The sequence below is a fragment of the Meles meles genome, chromosome 1, assembly GCF_922984935.1.
Source record: "Meles meles chromosome 1, mMelMel3.1 paternal haplotype, whole genome shotgun sequence".
In the NCBI taxonomy this organism is placed as follows: domain Eukaryota; kingdom Metazoa; phylum Chordata; class Mammalia; order Carnivora; family Mustelidae; genus Meles; species Meles meles.
In genome coordinates, this window is record NC_060066.1 from 209,122,338 (window position 1) to 209,141,685 (window position 19,348).

General features: G+C 50.9%; 2 protein-coding genes across 3 annotated transcripts in view; one reads left to right on the top strand and one right to left on the bottom strand.

The window, feature by feature from the left end:
* The window catches only part of MTOR (mechanistic target of rapamycin kinase), a 122,295-nt gene that overhangs the window by 57,906 nt on the left and 45,041 nt on the right, over positions 1–19,348 (top strand). The window lies entirely within an intron of this gene.
* ANGPTL7 (angiopoietin like 7) lies at positions 465–7,592 on the bottom strand. 2 transcript variants are annotated; one of them, XM_046001156.1, is made up of 6 exons: positions 7,542–7,592; positions 6,345–6,879; positions 3,836–3,936; positions 3,035–3,229; positions 2,174–2,372; positions 465–1,960 (listed from the first exon to the last, which is right to left on the bottom strand). In XM_046001156.1, exons 2-6 carry the CDS (start codon positions 6,712–6,714, stop codon positions 1,791–1,793), a joined length of 1,035 nt encoding a protein of 344 aa, XP_045857112.1. In that variant the 5' UTR covers positions 6,715–6,879; positions 7,542–7,592; the 3' UTR covers positions 465–1,790. The 2 variants fall into 2 exon arrangements, with proteins under 2 accessions (XP_045857112.1, XP_045857107.1); XM_046001151.1 differs by lacking the exon at positions 7,542–7,592 and having other exon boundaries at positions 6,345–6,981.

A 19,348-nucleotide genomic window follows, 5' to 3' on the forward strand; every position in this document is an offset into this window, starting at 1 on the left:
TAGTTTGAGGCGGTCCCACTTGTTTATTGTAACTTTTAGTGCCTGGAGTTTCAGGTGTTTTTTAGTTGTGGGGTTAGAGGAGATGAGAGAGGGAGAGAGAAAGAGAATTTAGCTACTTCTGCCAGAGGCGTTTGTGCTTTTTTCCCCCTTTTCTTGTAACCCCCTGATCTTTCCATCCTCCCTTTCTAGGCAGTATTGTGTTGGCTGCCGGGCATCTAAGACTCCCCTCCTGCTTCAGGAAGTTTCTGTGTGAATGCCTGTCCTGTGGGATGCCCTGCTTCAGTGCACTTCTTTTCTGCTTACTCTATTCCTTTGAAAATCCCCGAGCTCTTGTTTTTAAGGTTAAATAGGTTCCCAGCAAATCCAGGGACTGTAGGCACAATAGGAAACACTGAGTAAGAACAATGGCTCGCCTCACACTGACTGGGACAAGGGGAATGGGCCTTTTTGTCGAGGAGAAAATGACTTACAACAGTCAGAATTATTGGGCATCTATTATGGCTAAAGATATGCCCCCTCTCTGTGTGTTAGTTTGCTCAACTAGAGAAAAAGAGTGTGGGTTTGCGGAGTGTTTTGAAGCTCCGTGGTGGCACTGGGCTCTGTGTGGCTTAGGCGGGTAGGCCAGATCTGGCCTCTCCCAGGGGCTGCTGCCCTTTTCCCCCCCCACCACCTTTTCAGTCTTTGGCTTCTGCCTCCTCTCTCGGTTTCCCTGAAGATTGCAACCAAATCCAAGTCTCTTTCTCACTGCTCACCCTCTGTTTTTCCACAAAGCTTTTACGTTGCTCTACGTGATAATGGCAATAATTTAAAAACCAACAGGTTTCAAAAGAATTTATTGTAGAAGAAAAAACAAACTTCGGATGTTTACAATATACTACAGTATTTTATTTTTACAAAGCAAAATACTTATATACAGCATGAATTATTAACCATAGTGTCATCTACCTTCATTTTGCAGCCACTTTTTATAGACAAGTTAGAAGAGAAAGCTCTTTGAGCCCTTTTCTTACAAAGTAAAAAATAAAAATAGATATATCTGTATCGACTGAACATTTTAAGGCAGTTTGTGCAAGCGTCCACGAGGGACTTCTCCCTACCTCTTGCTGGAACTCCCCAGCCGCTACTAGACCTGCTTCTGCCTTTCAACACTGCACGCCGAGAGAGGCGGAGTAGGGAGGGGCCAGAGGCCCCCACCACCAGGCCGGGACCCCAGAGATCCCTCTGAACAAGTCCAGCCTGGCTCAGCCCACCACCCGCGGAAAAGTTTTTGTCTTTAAAAAAATGTGTAGACCAAGGGTAATTTCATCGGATTTGAAAAATCAGAACTCTCCACCATTCTCTTTCACGCCTTTCTCTAACGCCCAAGACCTCTCCTTAAGGATCAAAATCACAGGGTTCTTTTTAGGTGAGGGATCTGTTTTCTGCCCTCACATAACCTAGGCCTTCGACTGAATAGGTAAAGTGATGTCATCGTTACTTTTCTTTCACAGAAGAATCAAGTGGAAAGGAAAAGCTTTTAGTGAATCTGTCAGGGATCCCAGGCTGAGAAAGCCCCCTCAGGCCAGTCCCCCAAGAAGTATGTGTGATAACCCATTGTGTTAAAATAATTCATCCCATTAGGTAACCCCCTTGTACTTAAATTTGTGCTCCTCAGAGCCTGACCCTCTCATTGGTGATTGTAGGCCAATTTCCATCCCTACCTTTCTCTCCCCGCTTCCTGCCTTTCCCCGCCCTCACCCGGCCTCCGTGTGTCCCCATATTCCCAGGCCTGCCCCACAGCAGGCCTCCACTTAGGGCTGGAAGTCTTCCGGGCGGATCTTCATCTCCACCCGTCTGAGGGAGTAGCTAGACCCATGCCAGCCGTACCAGGTGATACCGTCCAGGTGCTTTTTGTGCTCCCCGAGGCGGTAGTACACTCCGTTGAGGTTGGAGTCTGTGCAACAGTTGTACCAGTAGCCACCTGGCAGGAGAAACAGACCGGGGCTGCGATGCCAAGCGCGCCCTGCCCTTGGAAATCGCTCACAGACCAGATAGCAAGAGTTGGGAAGCTGCTTTTGGAACAGTGGCTACGCAGTTTGAGCCAGTGTCCCCAACAAAGCCAGAATGCCAGCGCTGGGGCTCTAAATCTATTCTTGTCACGTGGGAGTGCCCCCCTCCAGCACCCCCATCTCACCTTTGCGGAGTTGCGCGCACTTATCTAAGCAGTTGTCGTTGTCCTTGTCCTTGGTGCTGAAGGCCGTGTTGTTGTGGTAGATGAGCGCGTCGTTCCCTGCGTTGCCGCTGTAGTTTCCCAGGAAGAGGCGGTAGCTGTTGAGTTCATTGCCCAGGGCGAAGCGGCTGTACTCCGCGTAGCGCATGCTGCCCTCCCAGTCCTGTCGGGGGGCACGCAGAGCCTTACGGGAGCTGCAGCGGGCTCTGGTTTTGTCCCCCCCGCCACACTGTCCTCTCTCTGCTCGCAGCAGTGCACCCGGTTCCTGCTGCGGGCCTAGCAAGTCTTTCCTGCGTTTGCCTTGAGTTGACCCCACTAAGGTGGGAGTCAGAGAACAAGGGCCCTGGACCACGCATCTCCCTGAGTCCACAGCTGGTCTTGATTAGCCTCTCTGTGGCCCTTCCCGTCCCGGCCTGGAAGGTGTGGGTGTGTGTTCGGCCGCATCCCCCTTGGAGGTGTGGTAAAGGGACTTGAGAAGAGAGCAGTGCTCCGAGGCCTCTCATGGCCCTCAGAGTTTGCACGCGGAGGAGCTCGTGCCCTAGGCCAGAGCAGGGACCCGCGACTCAGCCCCCCAGACTGTGGATCCCTCAGCTCTGACCCGAGTCCAGCCTCTTCTTAAATATCTACAGCCTTGCTTTTGTGGAAAACAAACAAACAAATAAGAAACAGGAAAAAACCTCTTTCCCTCAACTGTACTGCAACCTGCAGGAAAATCATCATAATAAATACAGGAGCCTATAGTGAGCCAGAGGGGGAAGGGGGCGTCCCCAGAGTTGTGCGTGGTTGTGTGTGGCAGCCTGCTCCGGTCTGAGGCCTTGTGCTCACCTCCATCTCCACGCGTAGCCGGGTCGGCCTTCGGGACAGCCGGTGGATGTGGTCGTTCCCCAGCCAGAAGTCCCCACGGATGTTGCCAAAGCCCTGCTTGTACTGCCGCCAGTCCCGGTAGAAGGAGACGAGGCCGCTCTTCCGTCTCTGAATGGTGGTCCAGCCGCCGCCGGACGTCTCCATGTCACAGTACACCTGTGGCAGAGAGGATGCTCTGGTCGGGGACCCACGGAGGCTGGCGGAGGGGTGTGAGGGCGGCAGGCCGTACCCCCTTCCTCCCATTTCCACAGAGCCTATGCACGTGCGCACATCCGTAATCACGCTGGCTCACTACGGCCACCGTCCAGCCGTGTTGACCAGCAGGAGCGGAGTGGCGGGGAACAACTGCTGGGGAACGGTTGTCAACACGGAGGATGGGGGCAAGTGCACGTGTTGTCAGAGAAGAAGAAAATCCACGTATGCTCGCCATGTTCTCTCTTTTCTCCTTCCCCAAAGAATAACTGCTCTAGGTGGTGGCAAGAAAGGTCAGCTGGTTGGGAGGCGGTTATAGAATTATCTCATCTGTGTTAGAAGATTGGGTGTTTGGTTGATAATGACTTGAAGGGGCAAAACAGATGCCTGGGGGTTCCCCCCGCCCCAGCACAAATTGAGCGTGTGGCTAGCTCTCTGCTATTTGGTATGTTCGATTCTCTCTCTTGAGTTTCCCTCTGCTTTGACGGTGATGAGTCCCCTTGCCCCCGGCCCTGCTAGGGGGCAGAGGACAGATGGCAACACCTGGGCAGTGAGCTCTGCTGACCTCACCTCCAGCTCGGGGCTGCCCAGAAAGTCGTCGGGAGGCAGCTTGTACACTCCAGAGATGCGGTAGTTCTTCTGGTAAAGGGATGAGCAGTCATAGATGGCATCTACAACAGAAGTGAACCATAGGGCTGAGCTTCAAAGCCAGAGGCCCCACGGCAGGTGGGCATTCAGGCTGCATCTCAATCAAAAGTTTCAAAACTGAGACTTCCTTTCTACCACAACATTCACATGAGTGTTCATTACAAGGCTGTGTCTGGATTTTGGAGAGGTGTGGGCATTGGGAGACCAAAAAGGGGGGTGTATTTTGGCTTTAGTGGTTGGGGGGCTGAGGAGTGGGGAAGCCCTTCACCCGAACAGCACCAGTGGAACAATCAAACAGGTGCTTTTAGGTTAACTCTGAAATCGATAATCCTGCGGAAGTTCTAGCCCGTGAATTCTGGAAACGTTCCAGTGTGTGAGGGCTACATAACAGATGCTCCTGTTTAATAAATTCAGCTTCTGGGACAGCCAGCCTCTCTCCCCACATAAGTCATGAGTGTCTCATAGGGTGGTTTTGTGTGATAGGGGTGGGTTTTCAGAAGTAATGGCTGTTCTTACCTATGAGAATTAGCTATTTTTATCTAGATTGCCTAACTAGGACCCTAATGAAGGGAGATAGATTTCACATCTTATTCCCCCCCTTCATCTAACACTGCTCGATTCTCAAATGGAAATGCAAACACCCTGAGGAATGCTTGGAGGCCCTCCCCTGGCAGCAGTATTAAAACAAGCAAATGAGAGCATTGGGCAGGCTGGTTTTCGCTTGGGTTGATTGAAATGCTTCCTTGGCCGCCCAGGGGCTACTGCTTTATGCCTGCTTTGTCTCCATGTTGCAAATCTCAAAGAGCACCATGGAAGAAACCGCCTTTCCTGATAGGATTCAAAGAGCAGGAACTCTTGCTGTCCAGGAGAGGTTTCGCACCCTCTGTGTCTGGGGTTCTTTCCTTGGCGGTCCCCTGCACTGGGCCTTCAAGAAGAGCACACCGATGGCAGCACTTCCGCCAAGAACCATCCCAAGCAGAGTGTGTTGCGGCAGGGGTTGGGAAGGTACATGTCTTTGCCACCAGTCCCTTCATTTTCTCTAATAATGTAAGCATCAACTTACTGCTTTCTCGCTGGCCTACCTGCTAACACAGTACGAAGGTGACCCAGCACCTGGTAATAGAGAAGACAAATGAGGAACGGTGTCCTGGGCAAGAAGAGGAAGAGGCACAGCCGGAGAGCTGCCTTTGTTTGACCCCCCAAGAAACGCCCTGCTGGGAGGGGAGTAGATCCCGACTGGAGGAGCTGGGGGTGGCCTGGGCAGGTTCCCGGCTGGCCTGCTCTCCCGCAGGTCTGGTTTCATCTCACAGGCCAGATCAGGACCCACCTGTCTGGAAAATGTCCCGAGGATATCTTTCTATTCTAGTCCCACACTGAGGAGCAGGAAGTACATGCTTAGTTAGAAAGCGATTTACACATGGTGGTTTTTTAATTAACAATGAGATGTCGAAGCTTAATTTCATGTTGAGCCTTTTTTTTTTTTTTTTTTTTTTCTTCATTTGAACTGAGAGCAACCAGTGACATTTAGTCTGTTGTCTCTTGACTGCCTTATGATGTGACCAAAAGTTCTTGTATCAGCAATAGGTAACATCGCTGTAGGATATCTCCTTACAGGTAATAATTTCCCGATGATTCCAGGAACCCAGGTCTCCTCTCTCTGAATAGTAAATTGACCTTGGCCAATCTGAGCCAATCTACCTAGAAAGTGAAAATTATTAGAAAACAGAAATGTATCTTATTTGGGGGGCCACTGAAAATCCAGATCTCAGCATTGCTTTTTCTTATTTCCTATAATGGGAAAATTTTATTTGAGATCACGGGAAGAAGTAGAAATCTCAGAAGCAAGGAACCTCGAGGAGCCTGTCCTTTCCGGAACACAAAGGAATTCCTCATCTGGCTCTAGGCAGCATCTGTACCTCATTCTGAGCCAGTGGGAAGAGTCAGGTTTGCAAACAAGACACAGAATCCATTAATGCCCATACCACTAAATCTTAGGGACATGACAGAACTGTGTTTGGCAAAACTTAGCTTCTAGAGCAACGGATGTTACAGTTTTAGTGTTCATTCCTGCTTCCTTGGCACCGTCAGCTCTGGCTAAGGAAGTGGACCCGTCAGGGAGACTTGAACCCTGTTTCTAAGACCTGTGATGTGACTGTGGGCAAACCACATTGTCTCCCTGTCTCTGGGATGTTAATTCATACCGTTCACAGGCTGAAACATGTTGTGAATAAAGAGATGGTGCAGACACTGGGTCAATTTATAGAAATGTACAGAACATTAGAGCCGGTGGCACATACCCAGGAAAATACACCCCAAAGAACCCCCAGTCATTGATCTGATGGCCAGGATTGTAGAAACCATGCTACAGAGAGAGACACTCAGCCATTCAAGCAAGAAGGTGATGAGCAGCGTGAGAACGTGCTCTCCTTACCTGCCGAGGTCTGGGTGAGCGTCTGGGCTGCCTGCAGCTGCATAATGTCGATCTGGTTGTTCATTTCCGAGTACTTGCTCTCCGCGTCCGTGAGCCGCGACTCCATGCGCTTGGTGCTGCTCTCCAGCTCCATCACCTGCATGACCACGCTGACCCAGTCCCTCTCCTGCTTCTGGCTCAGGTCACTCAGCAGGCTGCTTAGGTTGGCCATCTGGGCCCTGAGCTCCTTGGCCTCCTCACAGCAGGCGGCCACTTTGAGCTGTGCAGGGGTCTTGCATTTTGGGGGCTTCTGCGGCCACGCTGGGTGGCTGACAAAGGCCGTGATGAAAATGCAGAGCCAGGTCACCGCTGAGAGAGTCTTTTTCAGCATCTTTCCTGGGCCTGGGTGAGGAAGGCTCCTCCTTTTGGGGATCTGGAGATGCCCAGCCGAGGTCTGCAAAAGCCGGAGCAAATGACGAGTCGTCACTTTCTCTCTGGGTGGGCTCCCCGCGTTCTTGCTTTCTCTTCCTGGGCTCTTTCGGAGCCTTTCTCAAAGCTTGAGTTTGAAAGTGCAAGTTAATTGGGCTCCCTGTACCTTTCCTTCCTTCCCCTGAATGCCCTACAGACTCAGCATCTTAAATATTATCTGCTGCCTGCACCTCCGCCCCCACTGTGGCCTGCGTGGGGCTTTAGCCCCTCCCAGCTCATCTGGGAGGGTCAGGTGCCTGTTGGGTGAAGTCAGCGTAAACTTAGGCCAGAGGGGAGGAGGGAGACAGGGCCGAGTCTTTCTTTCCTTGCCCTGCATAGTGTCTGGGCTGAGACAAGAGGACTATGAATTTGTGTGTTTCCAATTTCGGCTATTAGATTATGCCCCTGCCAGCCACTGGCTCAGCTCTATCAGCGAGCCGGGCAGGGTCAGAAGAATTTCCAAATTCCATTCTGAAGGTTACATAACCGTGGGGTGAGTCTAAGGTAGGCCGAGAAGTTGGGACTAAGGCTCCCCGCTCACCCAGGGAGGCCTGTAAATGTCATCCACGCCGTTTATAGGAGCATCTGGTATACTTTGGCATCCTGCTGAGCGAGCTTTTAACAAGGCTGGTTATTCCTTTCTCTGATCATCGTTCAGTGTTTTACAAAACCCTTATTCCACCCAAATCTAACATTGTGTCACATTTGAAAATCTCTAACTTAGAAGAGCTCTAGAAATAGGATAATCACCTCAGGAAGCAGAAAAAGACTGCGTAGTTTGTATCCCCAGGATTTGCTCAGTCGTCTTCCTTTGCACGTACTTTCTCCGTCAACAAGTGGGCGAGCATTAGCTTCTCACACTTGGCATTGGACAAGGAGATGGCCGGAGAGGACAGCAGGGACAGAAACTCAGGAGTGACGGACATGGCTCTGGAATGGTCCTGCGCGCTTGCCTCCGTCTGTGGGCACAACAGAGAACAGGCCCATTCCTGCCCTGTTTCAAAACTTGGAACGTACATTAAATCATAGGGAGAGGAATCCCCATCGCGTAATAAATCCATATCTATAGTGTCGTTTCCCTCGTCCTGTGTAATACAGTCTGCAGATCTGAAGCTGTTCTCTCTGTGTGATATATATCCCCGAAAGTAGGGTTACTGTCATGTCTTAGGTACTGTGTTTGAAGGGCACTACTCCTTTGAAAACAAATGGGAAGATCCTGGGATTTCAGCAAACCTTAAATACTTGACATGAGCTTTTCACTGAGAATGTCTACAGAGGTCCCTCCATCCTTAGATGGTAGTGAACTCTGTCTTTGGAACACACTCTTGCTGTTTCTGTGTTAACAGAACTGAGGCAGTCCTCGTCCTGTTGCCATCCGGTGTGGGGCCTTCACACACGAGCCTGACACCTGACAACCAACCAACCCTCCTTTCCCTGCCACGATTCCCCCAGAGTCCTTTTCCAGTTGGGACTTCTGGCTCCCCAGGAAGCTAGAGTTACCAAACAGTTTGTTCCCCTCTACATGAAAAAGCGGGAGTGGCTCGGGTAGATCAGGGTTTGTTTTCTCCCCTCCCTCGTCTCCTTGCCCACTGAGGGGTGAGGATTTGGCTGGCACCCTCTAGCAACTTGTCATCCCCTGTTCAGCGTCGGCAGCCAGTCCCCGCTCTGTTGGCGCAAATAGCCAGCCCAGCTGGGCACTCCGGTGTGCCCCATAGCGTTCACTCACACGAACCCGGCCCCAGCTGTCAGCATCTGACGGCCCGCTGCACCCCATGAGGATCTTCGAGCCAATCTACTAGCCAACAGCCCACGCTAAGCTCGTGCCCCAGGACCCACACAGCCACGTGGAGCGTCACGTGTGACCCTGCCATCTCAGCACACCACAGCGACACACAGGACAGAGCACCAGGGAACAGTGGGGCTTTATGGATTCCCAGCCAGCTTTTTGTTTGTCCTTCCCAGCGGCCGCTTACCCGGCCCAAACAGGAAACTGTTATGAATAAATTTTTGTATTTGGGCAGAAAGTGAATCAGTGATTTGTGGAGCAATCCGTTCTAGGGGTTCATAAATTTGGATCAGAAGCATCTCGCTGTTAGCATGAATCTGCTCTCTGACATGTATTTTCTGGAAACCAATTTCTAACATGAGGTGTAGGTTGGACACTGAGGCTTTCCTTATTTGAAGATTTTCTTACATCACCTAAGCTGCCCAAATGTCAGTAAACCCCGCCCAAATTTTTAAAAATTAGCAAATTAAGAGTATTCCCCCTGCCAGATTATCAGCCCTCCAAACATCCACAACCCTGTGATGTCCTAGATTCTGAATTTCTGAAAGAAGGAAAAAGTAAACCCTTGTTTTGAGTACAGCTAAGCCAGTAGAGAAAACCAGGAAGGATGTGGCAGACTAGACCGGTTTTCCTTCTCCAGAAGGCTTTTTGACTCCCTTCTGTGCCCTTCAGCGAATAAAGTGACCATAAAAATGGGAATTAACTGAGAGAATCTGGAAAGCCAGTATTGGACACTTTACAGTTTTTCCCTTTCTCTATTTTGCTGGTGGTGAAAGAGGGTTAGCTTGGTGTTCCTGGGAAAGATGTTTATGAAAACAAGCTTGTATTCTAAATGAGGAAAGCCAGTGAGCTTTCACTCAGCCTGGAAGTTCTCAAAGACTTCACCGTCTGGGCTGTGCTGCCTCGGGCTGGCACCAAGGACCAGAGGCGTTCCAGCAGCCTGAGGGTTTCAGAGCAGGGAAGGGCCTCGAGGTGATCTCTTCTTCTACCCAAATGGGAGTGTCAGGTCTCGTTTTCTTGAAAATGTCCTGGTTGGAGAGACTCCTCCTATTCTGATGTGTTCGTGTCCCTGCCTGCTCTTAAGCCATCACCGGCAAAATTGGTGACGGGGAGAAAGAGCGACCCGCGGAACCAGACTCTTAGTTTATTGAATGAATTCCTGTCAGAAGAACCTGCCTTGTTGGTCGTTTAATTGTGTACTAAACAGGGATATTTTCCTTCTCCTAAAGTCTTTCAGTGAGCCACAGCTTTCTTTACTATATGCAGCCATTTCATACCTGACCCTTGTGTCATTCGGTCTTACTTCTGTCTCAGCTAAAAGCCCACATCCATCCCAGAAGGTACATCCATCTCCTCCCTCAGCTTCTCGAAGAGTGCATTCCGGCCAGGTTAGATAGCATTCTCTCCGGCCTCCTCCTGGAGTCTGTTACTCATTGTAGCACCCAGCAAAACAGTCTGCCTCTGCTGCCCCTTGGACTCTGTAGCAAACACTGGTCTGTGAGCCAGCGTGGGAGTTGCAGAGCACAGTGACAGTGTTGGCCAAGCCTCAGCTGCCTCACGGTGTAGCCGGAGAAACAGACAGCTGAGCTCTAGGACAGGGTGACACGCGAGGACGGGGGCACAGAGGAGGAGGAGTGCCTAACCCAGATGAACTTGGGAAGGTCTCCCAGGGGGAGTGATGCGCAGGTTTCAGAGAAAAAGGAGGAGGTAGCCAGAGGTGGGAGGGGGGCATCACGAGCAAGGTGCAGCTTTGTGAAAGACCTTGGCTTAGTAGGAAGACACAAGTAATCAATCGAGTGTGGGCTTAAGAGTCGGGGCGGGGGAGACAGTTAAAGCCGGAGAGGAGGAGGGAGCCAGGCCCAAGGGACCTAAGGAGTCCACGTGAGGGGCCTGGTTGCTACTCTGGAGACAGAAGGAGCTCTGGAAGGAATCTAAGCAGCTTTTACCTCTTGTTGCTCTGTTTTCCCGAGTCTCACCGGGAAAGTGGCTTTTTGTGGTTGGCAAACAAGAGTTTTAACTGGAAATGGGTGACTTAGAACATGAGAATTTCTTGAACTTGTAATTCACTCATATTAAACACCCTGAAGGGATCATCTGGCTTGAGGACTAAGAAGGCAGCATATGAAGGACTTGAAATAGTTGGGCCCACAGTCAGGTGAATCTGGTTCTAATCCCTTTGCCATCACTTGATAGTTATATGACCCTGGGCAAATTATTTCTCTGGGTTTTCAGATCTGTTCAGTGGAGATGAAAATCATAACTACTTCATCTCGGGATTTTTGGTTAAATAAAACAATGGATTAAAATAATTAAGGCATCTTTTCAATAAGAAAACTAAATTTGAGGACACCTGGGTGGCTCAGCTGGTTAAACGTCTGCCTTTGGCTCAGGTCATGATGCAGGGTCCTGGGATCAAGTCCCATATACAGCTCCTTGCTCAGTGGGGAGCCTGCTTCTCCCTCTGCTTGTTCTCTCTCTGCTTGTGCTTTCTCTCTTTCTCTCTCAAATAAATAAATAAAATCTTTTTTAAAAAAGAAAAGAAAACAAAATTTGGAGGAGTTAAAACTACGAGAAATCAAGATTTATCACAAAGCTACCATAAGTAATTCAGGCAGTGTGGTGTTGGCACGAGGATAGACTCACACGTAGATAAGCGGAGCAGAATCAAATGTTCAGAAACACCCACACATAAGCAGACACTTGATTTATGACAAGGGGGCACCACAGAACAGGGAAGAGAGACAGTCATTTCAGTACGTTCTTCCAGGTCAGCTAGGTAGACTTACCTACCTCACACCCACACACAAAACTTCAGGTTCAGAGGAGGTTTGAGTTCTGCATGTGAAAGGTTAAAAACTAAAGCTTCTAGTTTTTTTTTTTTAAACTAAAGATCTAACAAAAGATCTTACCTTTAGCATCTGGGGATAAGCAAAGATTTCTTAAGCAAGATACAAAGTACACTAACCATCCAAGAAAACACTAACTAATGCAATAAAAGGAGTTATCCTTGTTCATTAGAAGACACTATGAAGAGAGTAAAAAGGCAGGAAGAGATCTCCAGGACATATCTCTATGTGCACTGTCTGCGGAGGATATGTAGAGCTGTGACCCAACGATTTTTTAAAAGGTAGCCAAGTTAAAGATTGGCAAGAGATGCCAGTGGTACCTGTTGCACAGAAGAGGGTCTCCACAAGGCCGGTGAATGTATGAAAGGCTGCCCAAGCTCAATTCAAATTAAAACCATCTGCCACCACTAAACACCAACTAAACTGGCTACAGTGGAAACCACTGATAGTACCAAGTGCTGCCGAAGATGTGGAACGGTGGGGATTTTCATATACTTCCCGCAGTATTATCATGTACTTTCACAGAAATGTGAATTGGGAAAACCCCTTTGGAGAGCGAGTTGTCAGTGTCCTCGAAAGCTGAACCAACCCCGTAGCCCAGCGCTTCTACTCTAGGTGTGGTCCCAGCAGAAATGCAAACACATTTGCACCAAAGACACGTACGAGGACATTTGTAGCAACGCTGCGCTCATGCTGGCCAAGAGCCGACAAGCAGCTAAATGCCCTTCCGCGGCCAGATGGGTAAGGTGTGGTATATTCAGAGAGTGGAGTTGTCTTCGAAGGGCAAACTCCCGTAGCGTGCAACTGCATAGATGTCTCTCGCAACCTCATGTTGAGTGTTTAGGTGATGTTCCGAAGCTGTGTGTCAGAAGTCAGAGAGTTGTCGCCTCCGGAGAAGAGGAAGGGTGCCGTGGTCGGGAGAAGGCTCCGTGCTTCTGGGCTGCTGGCTGTGTGTTGTGTTGTATTTCTGGGTCTGGATGGCACTTACCAGGGTACGTTCACTTGGTGATGATTTCTCAAGCTGTACCCTGTGTATACTTGTGTATATAATTGCGTCACACTTCAGCTAGGAAGCTGACTCAAAGATAGGACACATGAAACAGTAGTGGCAGACACATAATCAGTGTCTAGCGATTAGAAAGTATTATTATTTAGGGACGCCTGGGGGGCAGAGGCGGTTACATATCTGGCTTTTGGGTTCAGTTCAGGTGGTGATCTCGGGGTTGTGAGATCGAGCCCCATATCTGGCTCCGAGCTGAGCGCGAAATCTGAGATACCCTTTCCCTCTGCTCTTCCCGCTCCTTCTCTCTTTATAAAATAATAAATCTTTTTTTAAAGGTATTATTATTTAGGTATATAATCATCGTCTCACCAGAAAAGCCCTCCCTGCCCTCCTGAATCTAAACCAAGCCCCCAACATTAGTCTCCATCTAAGCGCTGTGTTTTCTTCATGGTACTTAACCTTCACAGCACTTACCTTGAGGTTTGTTGTTTTTGTTTGCGTATCTGCTTAACTGACCTGTAAGGCCCGCGAAAGCGAAGACCGTATCTGTCGTGTTTACCACGGTAGCTCTGGCTGCCAGCTCCTAGCACAGGGCCTGAGCCCAAGGAGATCCCTCCCTGGAACTTGTCAAGTGAAAGAATGAATTCCCAACAGAAGGTTATCTTCGCCTACGTAAACACCTGTCATGGAGACTTAGAGTCTTTCTCCATGGCCACTGGCAGTACTTTGTCATGGTGAGGCCTTCATCATTGGCCACCACATTCTGTCCTGCTCTGAGTCCATTTTCCTTCCGTAGGTCTTAGTCACAGAACCAAAGGAAGTGGGACCTGGAAGCGGTGACATCATTCCGTCCCACTTTGTATCTTAATCAGTACCCGGAGGCAGTGTCCTCACTGAATACTCACTTTGTCTCCCTGGAAACCATTGATTTGTGTCTCACCCCCCTTTCTTTACACTTGAAGATGACCAGCAGGAGGACCACAGAGCATTTGGGGCAGGTTTTGTCCTGCTCTGCCTTGTTGAGGAGGCGTGTGTCACTGGCATGTCTGGTTATTTCAACCTGTGTTGGCCTGTCAGTGAACCATCGTCGTGGCCTGGGGCGGGGTGAGGGGGCGCAGTGGGACAGCAGGGTGGGCCACATGCAGCAGCTCATGTTGAAGACAAAACAAAGTAATGTGTCCCCATAAAAATAGCTGCATCTCTGGGCAGCTGTACTTCCTGTAATTTATCCAGGGATCTGACACATCGTGCTGTCCCCGAAAGGGGATGAAATTTCCATTATGTTGCAGTAACAGAAACTCACTCTTAGCTGAGACAAGGCCCTGTCCGAGGTGCAGGATAAGACCACACATTCGTACCCAGCTGCCCTGGGAATGCAGAGCTTCCCTTCAGGCCAGACCTTTGCCACCCTCACGTAGGCTGCACTCACAGGAAAACGGGACTGTAATTCTTTGAGAATGTTCAAGAAGTTGAGCCAGTTGGGCCAGAGCAACCAGTTAAAAGCAAGTGTGCCTGGGCTTTGCAGTCTGGGCACAGGGCTAGAAGGGCAGATAAAACCCATTCCATGTCCTGATTCTAACACATGTTCCCAAGGTATCACCACGGTGTGGCTTGGGAGTATGAGTCTTGCTTTTCCCGTTGTTCCCTGGCTTCCAGAAAAGGCACACAGTCTTGTTCTTTTCCTCTACCTCTGCTGGAAGCAAAAGCACTCTGGCCAGAGGGGTGAGGATTTGTTCAAAGCTCACTTCTCGACAAAAACACATTCCAAGCCTCTGGGCTCATGCAGACTTCAGAAGAGCCGTGTGCTTCCTAGGAATCTGTCCCCCTCGGGGGCAGCCCCACACAACAGAAGGTGCGCAGACCAGGCAAGCCCCGGTGTGGCCAGAGCACAAGCACAGACCAGATCTTCTGAACCTGTCTTTCTCTGTAATGCCCTCTTACATCAGGCCAGACCCAGGAGGTCAGATCTCTCACCCGTCACCAGTAGAGCATACATTTCTTTCTGGCCATTCTGAAGACCTCCTACAGCTTCATTGTACAACAGCTTGTCTTTATAGACACAAGATGGGCAAGAAGGCTGACCATCAGCGAGGAGCAGGACCAAGGGAGGAGTCCTGGGGTTTCTCCTAAAGCTGACCGGAAGGACGGAGGGTCTTTCATTACAGGCCGAGGCCAAAGGGGGAAGCTTGCGGTAGTTCAGTAGTAAAGGTCTGCCGCTCTGCTCTATGCCTTGGGATTTAATGGGACCTCTCTGACCGTGAGTTAGAGGAACTGCTTCTGAGTGTTACGTACCCCCGGGTCGGGGCGAGTGGGGGTTACTGCTGACAGTTAAACCGTGTCCCAGTGCTCCAAAACCTTGAGAGGCATCCCATCGCACGATTCAGAGATGTCAGAGTGTGCATCTCACGAGTGACGGAATACAGCAGGTGCTGAGTTCTGCCCCTACCCGCGTCCGACACAGCCTGTCCGCGGATGGCCACCTGTGCTGTGGGGCCATCACTGGTCTCTCCAGAACTTTTTGGTCATCTCAGGGACTATGAATCTTGGCAGCTCAGTGATAGCGTGTCATGGTCATCTTCTGTCAGCCTGTCCTGACCCAGAAGTAGGCTTATTTTTCTCTTTTCCCTGATTCCAGAATGGGCCTCGGCACTTCCACAATGTGGCCTCTCCTTAATGGAGCAGAAGGCCGTCTCACCTCTGTTTGCCCAGTTGCCAGGTGAGAGCTCAGCGCTGCCAGATCCCTGGGTGCCAGCTCACGTCCCTTTTGTGTCCCAGCTTCCTCCCCGTAAGAGACTGAATCAGCTCATGGACACCGGGAAGCCAAGGTGGTAGTCCAATACCGACTCTGCTTGGGAGTCAGGGTAGTTGAAAATGAGCCTTGGGTTCACCCGAGCAGCCCAGCCCGCTTCCGTTCCCCTCCGGACGGCTGCTCTCTCGGCTCCTCTCCCGGAGCTCCTCATTGCACTCTGGATACCGAGAAGCGGAAAGGAGGAGAAAAACCTCCAGGCATCTCCAGAAAAGGAGCAGTGCTCATGGTTGTAGAATAAAAAGATAATGACCAATTTGTCAAGAAGTGTTGACAAGAAAGATAAAAGTTGGAAGTAATTAACTGGCTGACATGCTGGGAGTAATGTGTCTGCCAATGGCTCCCTAAATCAGCCGGAGCCTTGGAAATGTGACAGCCATTCGTCATTTTTACAGCTCGCCTCCGACGGGCCCCGGGGTTGGAAACCCGGCCGGCACAAATCGTGTGCCTTGATACTCCGGGCCGCGCGGCCTTATAGGGCCTTACACCGGGTTGTGCTCGGGCCCCCGGGCCCCACGTCCGGCCACGAGAGTGCCTGGAAGTGAGGGGTCAAATGGGACAGCTTGCCTGGCTTCTCGCTGAGCTCTGGGTCCGTCCTCAGGGGATGGGCGCTCTGCTTCCCAGAGCCGGCCTCGCAGACAGACTTCTCCCGGGCAGGTCACTTACTGTACGAGGGAGAGCGTCCAGTGTGTGCTCCCGAGCAGCGCGGGGGGCCGCTGATGGAGTGCGAGTGCTGCCCGCCCCCAGCCGAGAAGGTGTACCTGAGACCCATCATAGGCCTGGGAGCCATAGGCAGGACGACATCATGGAACTGTTCAAAGTAATTACCAAGACTGGATCGAGTGGGAAACGTCACTGTTATGCGAAAAAGCAAAATACAAAATTAAATGAATGCTCTGCTCACCATTTTTTTATGTAGAATGTGCACAGGTAAAAATAGTATGTTTTAAAATGTGGTTAAGTTGCAGGGATATTGAACAAAAAGACATACGTCCCCTCGCCAGTCTTGGAAAGATAGGACTTTTTTTTGTCTTCCCTGTCCCTGATCTCTGTCCCCTCACAGCTGTTGGCATTCTGTCTTTTTTTTTTTTTTTAAGATTTTATTTATTTATTTGACAGACAGAGATCACAAGTAGGCAGAGAGGCAGGCAGAGAGAGAAGAGGAAGCAGGCTCCCCGCTGAGCAGAGAGCCCGATGTGGGGCTCGATCCCAGGACCCTGGTATCATGACCTGAGCCGAAGGCAGAGGCTTTAACCCACTAAGCCACCCAGGCGCCCCTCTGTCTTTTTTGTTCTTGAGAATCCCGCTTTCTCACATACAGTTTTAGTGTGTCCTCTAGGTATTGTGACAGACGTACCATTTCAGCTGTGACCGAGGGGAAGGGTAAAGACCAGGCAAAACCCTTCATCCTTAAGACACTCTGCACGGAGACGTCAGGAACCAATTTGATGTCCAAGGCAGGCCCCCTCTTCTGCATCACACCTTTTTTATCTTGATGCCTCGGGTGCCCTAGAGCACCAGGGACACCGAATATCCCAGCTTTGAAACCTCCTGACAAGGGCTGGCCTTCCCTTTGTTACTATGTAGTAAAGGAGTAAAGTGACTTTTCCCGAGTCCCTGAAGCAGAAAAGGGAAGTTTGACTCCAACAGCCAGTGGAGCTGTTGTCATCCCCTGACTGGCTTTCAGTGGGTGACTGAGGCCAACCAGCCTGCCTTCGCCTTCGCCCTGCCTGCGTTTAAATCTCCTTCGGGCCTTCTGTCTGTGTCGCGCTTCAGGTGCTCTCACGTTGCCTTCTGTCTTCACCACTGTCCTTTCGCTTTTCACTTACCCTCTTCAGGGAGAGGCTGTCACATCCTTGAGTTCCCCAGAGTCCCAGGATCACTGCCTGATAAAGCCATCGGGGCCGCCGGCTTCAGCTCCTCCTGGCTCTGTGCAGGAATCAAGCCGTTCTGTTTTTAATCATGCGTGGGGCACACAGCTAAGTCTCGGGGCTCAGAGAGGGGACAAGGAATGGTCTGAAGTGGTCCCCTTCTCTAAGAGAAGCGGGATAGACTGCTCGACACGGTGGTGAGGACCCAAAGCAGTGTCCAGCTTGGCCTCTTCTTGCTGGTCAGGAGCTCCGCGGTCAGACCTGCCAGGGTCCCCGTCAGCTGCCGTGCGTGTGTGTCACCAGCCTGGCGCTAAGGGAATCCAGAGAATTCTTACTTGACAGGGAACCAAATATAGCACAGACTGTGGTCTGCACTAGAAATAGGCAGGAGAAAGGAGGCCCAGAGCCATTTGGGAAGCGAGTGCATAACGTTCTCATAAATTCCTGATGGGAGCACTAGGAAAGCCTAAGTGGTCCCCCAGATGTGACCGCAGCTGCTCCCTATTTGACTGACTTTCCGACAGGCTCGGGCTTCGCTCTTAATAGCCTGAAGGTCACCGAGGCTAAGAGAGGAGGTCGATAATCGGATGAGCCACACAAGAAGGAATTAGTTATCGGGCCAAATTACTTTGGATTTGACATTAGTCCAGAAGCCTGTGGAGTAATGACTTCGAAACCCCTTCAGGAAACAACAGAATTCCTCAGGGCATTCAGATGCCAAGTCAGAAACCCTCGGACTGCTATGCTGTGGGCCAGCACTAAGACCTCGAGCAGGTGGCCCCTGACCCTTCCGGTCAGTCTCACCCTGCCCATGACAGGCACTGAGGAAAATCTCGAAGGGGAGAGTCACGGAGAAGGGAGCAGGCCCCCCTCCCAACCCTCGCTCCTCAGCCGTCACTCTTGCTGGGGCACCCGCGGAGGCCACGAGAAAGTTCCCTCACGTCTGAGTCGCTTTGTCGCCCTCACGCTTTTCCTGCTTCTGCGGAGGAATTTTTGGACATTGGGGCGAAAAGACACGTGGTGTCATGTGTGTGCCAGGGAAGCCACTGAGGCAGTTCCTTGTCCTTATTCGTTAATTCGGCTCAACTCTAGAAAATGCTTCCCTCCATTGCCAGGAATTTTCCCAGTTTCTAGTTCTCAACTCAGCTTCCCTGAATAAAAATTAAATCTTGGGGTGGGGAAGGGGAGGTGGACAATGAGTGAAAAGGCTCTAATGTTGGGGCACCTGGGGTGGCTCAGTGGGTTAAAGCCTCTGCCTTCGGCTCAGGTCATGATCCCAGGGTCCTGGGATTGAGCCCCACATCGGGCTCTCTGCTCAGCGGGAAGGCTGCTTCCTCCTCTCTCTCTCTCTCTGCCTACTTGTGATCTCTGTCTGTCAAATAAATAAATAAAATCTTTTAAAAAAAAAAGAAAGAAAGAAAGAAAAGGCTCTAATGTCCTCTTCCCTGCTTGCTGTCCTTGCCCAGTGTTTGTCTGTCTCTTCACGGTCTCTCACGCCAGGTTCGGTGGTGGGTGCTGGCATTTACTACACGGATTGGCCATTTCTGGTGGCTCTGCAGATTTTGTGACCATTAAGTTCTACCCTGGCTGCTCCCCCTGGAAGATGGAGCGAGATGCAGAGAGACCCCCATGGCGCGTGGGGACGGCCGTGGGCTTCGGCAGCCACCAGCTCACAGAGCTCACTTTTCCTCTGGGGCCTCAGCACTTGTCAGGGGGAGATGGGAAATCTGTCGCCCCGTCATTCCAGGCTGTTCTCGCGGGCACGTTGCCGCCTAACCTCCAGCTCCGTCAGCTTGTTGGTTGTGAGATCTTTTTACCTGGACTGATGTCAGCGGGGTCTGCTGCTTGGCCCGGCTCGCCCTACTTAAGCCTGCAGCAGTAATCGGGGAGACAGAGGGGCGCGCAAGGGAGCATTTAGAGAATGGACCGTAGAAAGCTCCCAGCGGCCCCATAAAACAGAGCTCCTCGTTAAGGGAGCTTGAGCGAAGGTGATGTCTTCCCATGAGCCAGACATACAGTCTCTCCCTTCAGTCTCATAAAACCTCCTCTGAGTCTAAAAGGGGAATGTTTCAGAGGACAGCCGCGTGTCACCCAAGCAGGCAGGATGGGTGCTTATTAGCTACTGAGTTTCCGACAGATGCTTATTTACCCCACGCTTTGCAGCCCGGGCTCAGTCCGTGAGCCTGGCAGCCTCAAACAGGCTGCCTTGGAAAAGCCCGCTGGGGCCACCCGGCTGGCCTTTTGG

Bases quoted from the DNA above. Each gene is read 5' to 3' on its own strand.
- ANGPTL7 (XM_046001156.1), bottom strand. From the start codon at position 6,714: ATGCTGAAAAAGACTCTCTCAGCGGTGACCTGGCTCTGCATTTTCATC. The intron at 3,230-3,835 runs GTGAGGTCAGCA...TCTCTGCCACAG, and splicing joins TGGGCAGCCCCGAGCTGGAG to GTGTACTGTGACATGGAGAC. The intron at 1,961-2,173 runs GTGAGATGGGGG...TTCTCCTGCCAG, and splicing joins GTGCGCGCAACTCCGCAAAG to GTGGCTACTGGTACAACTGT.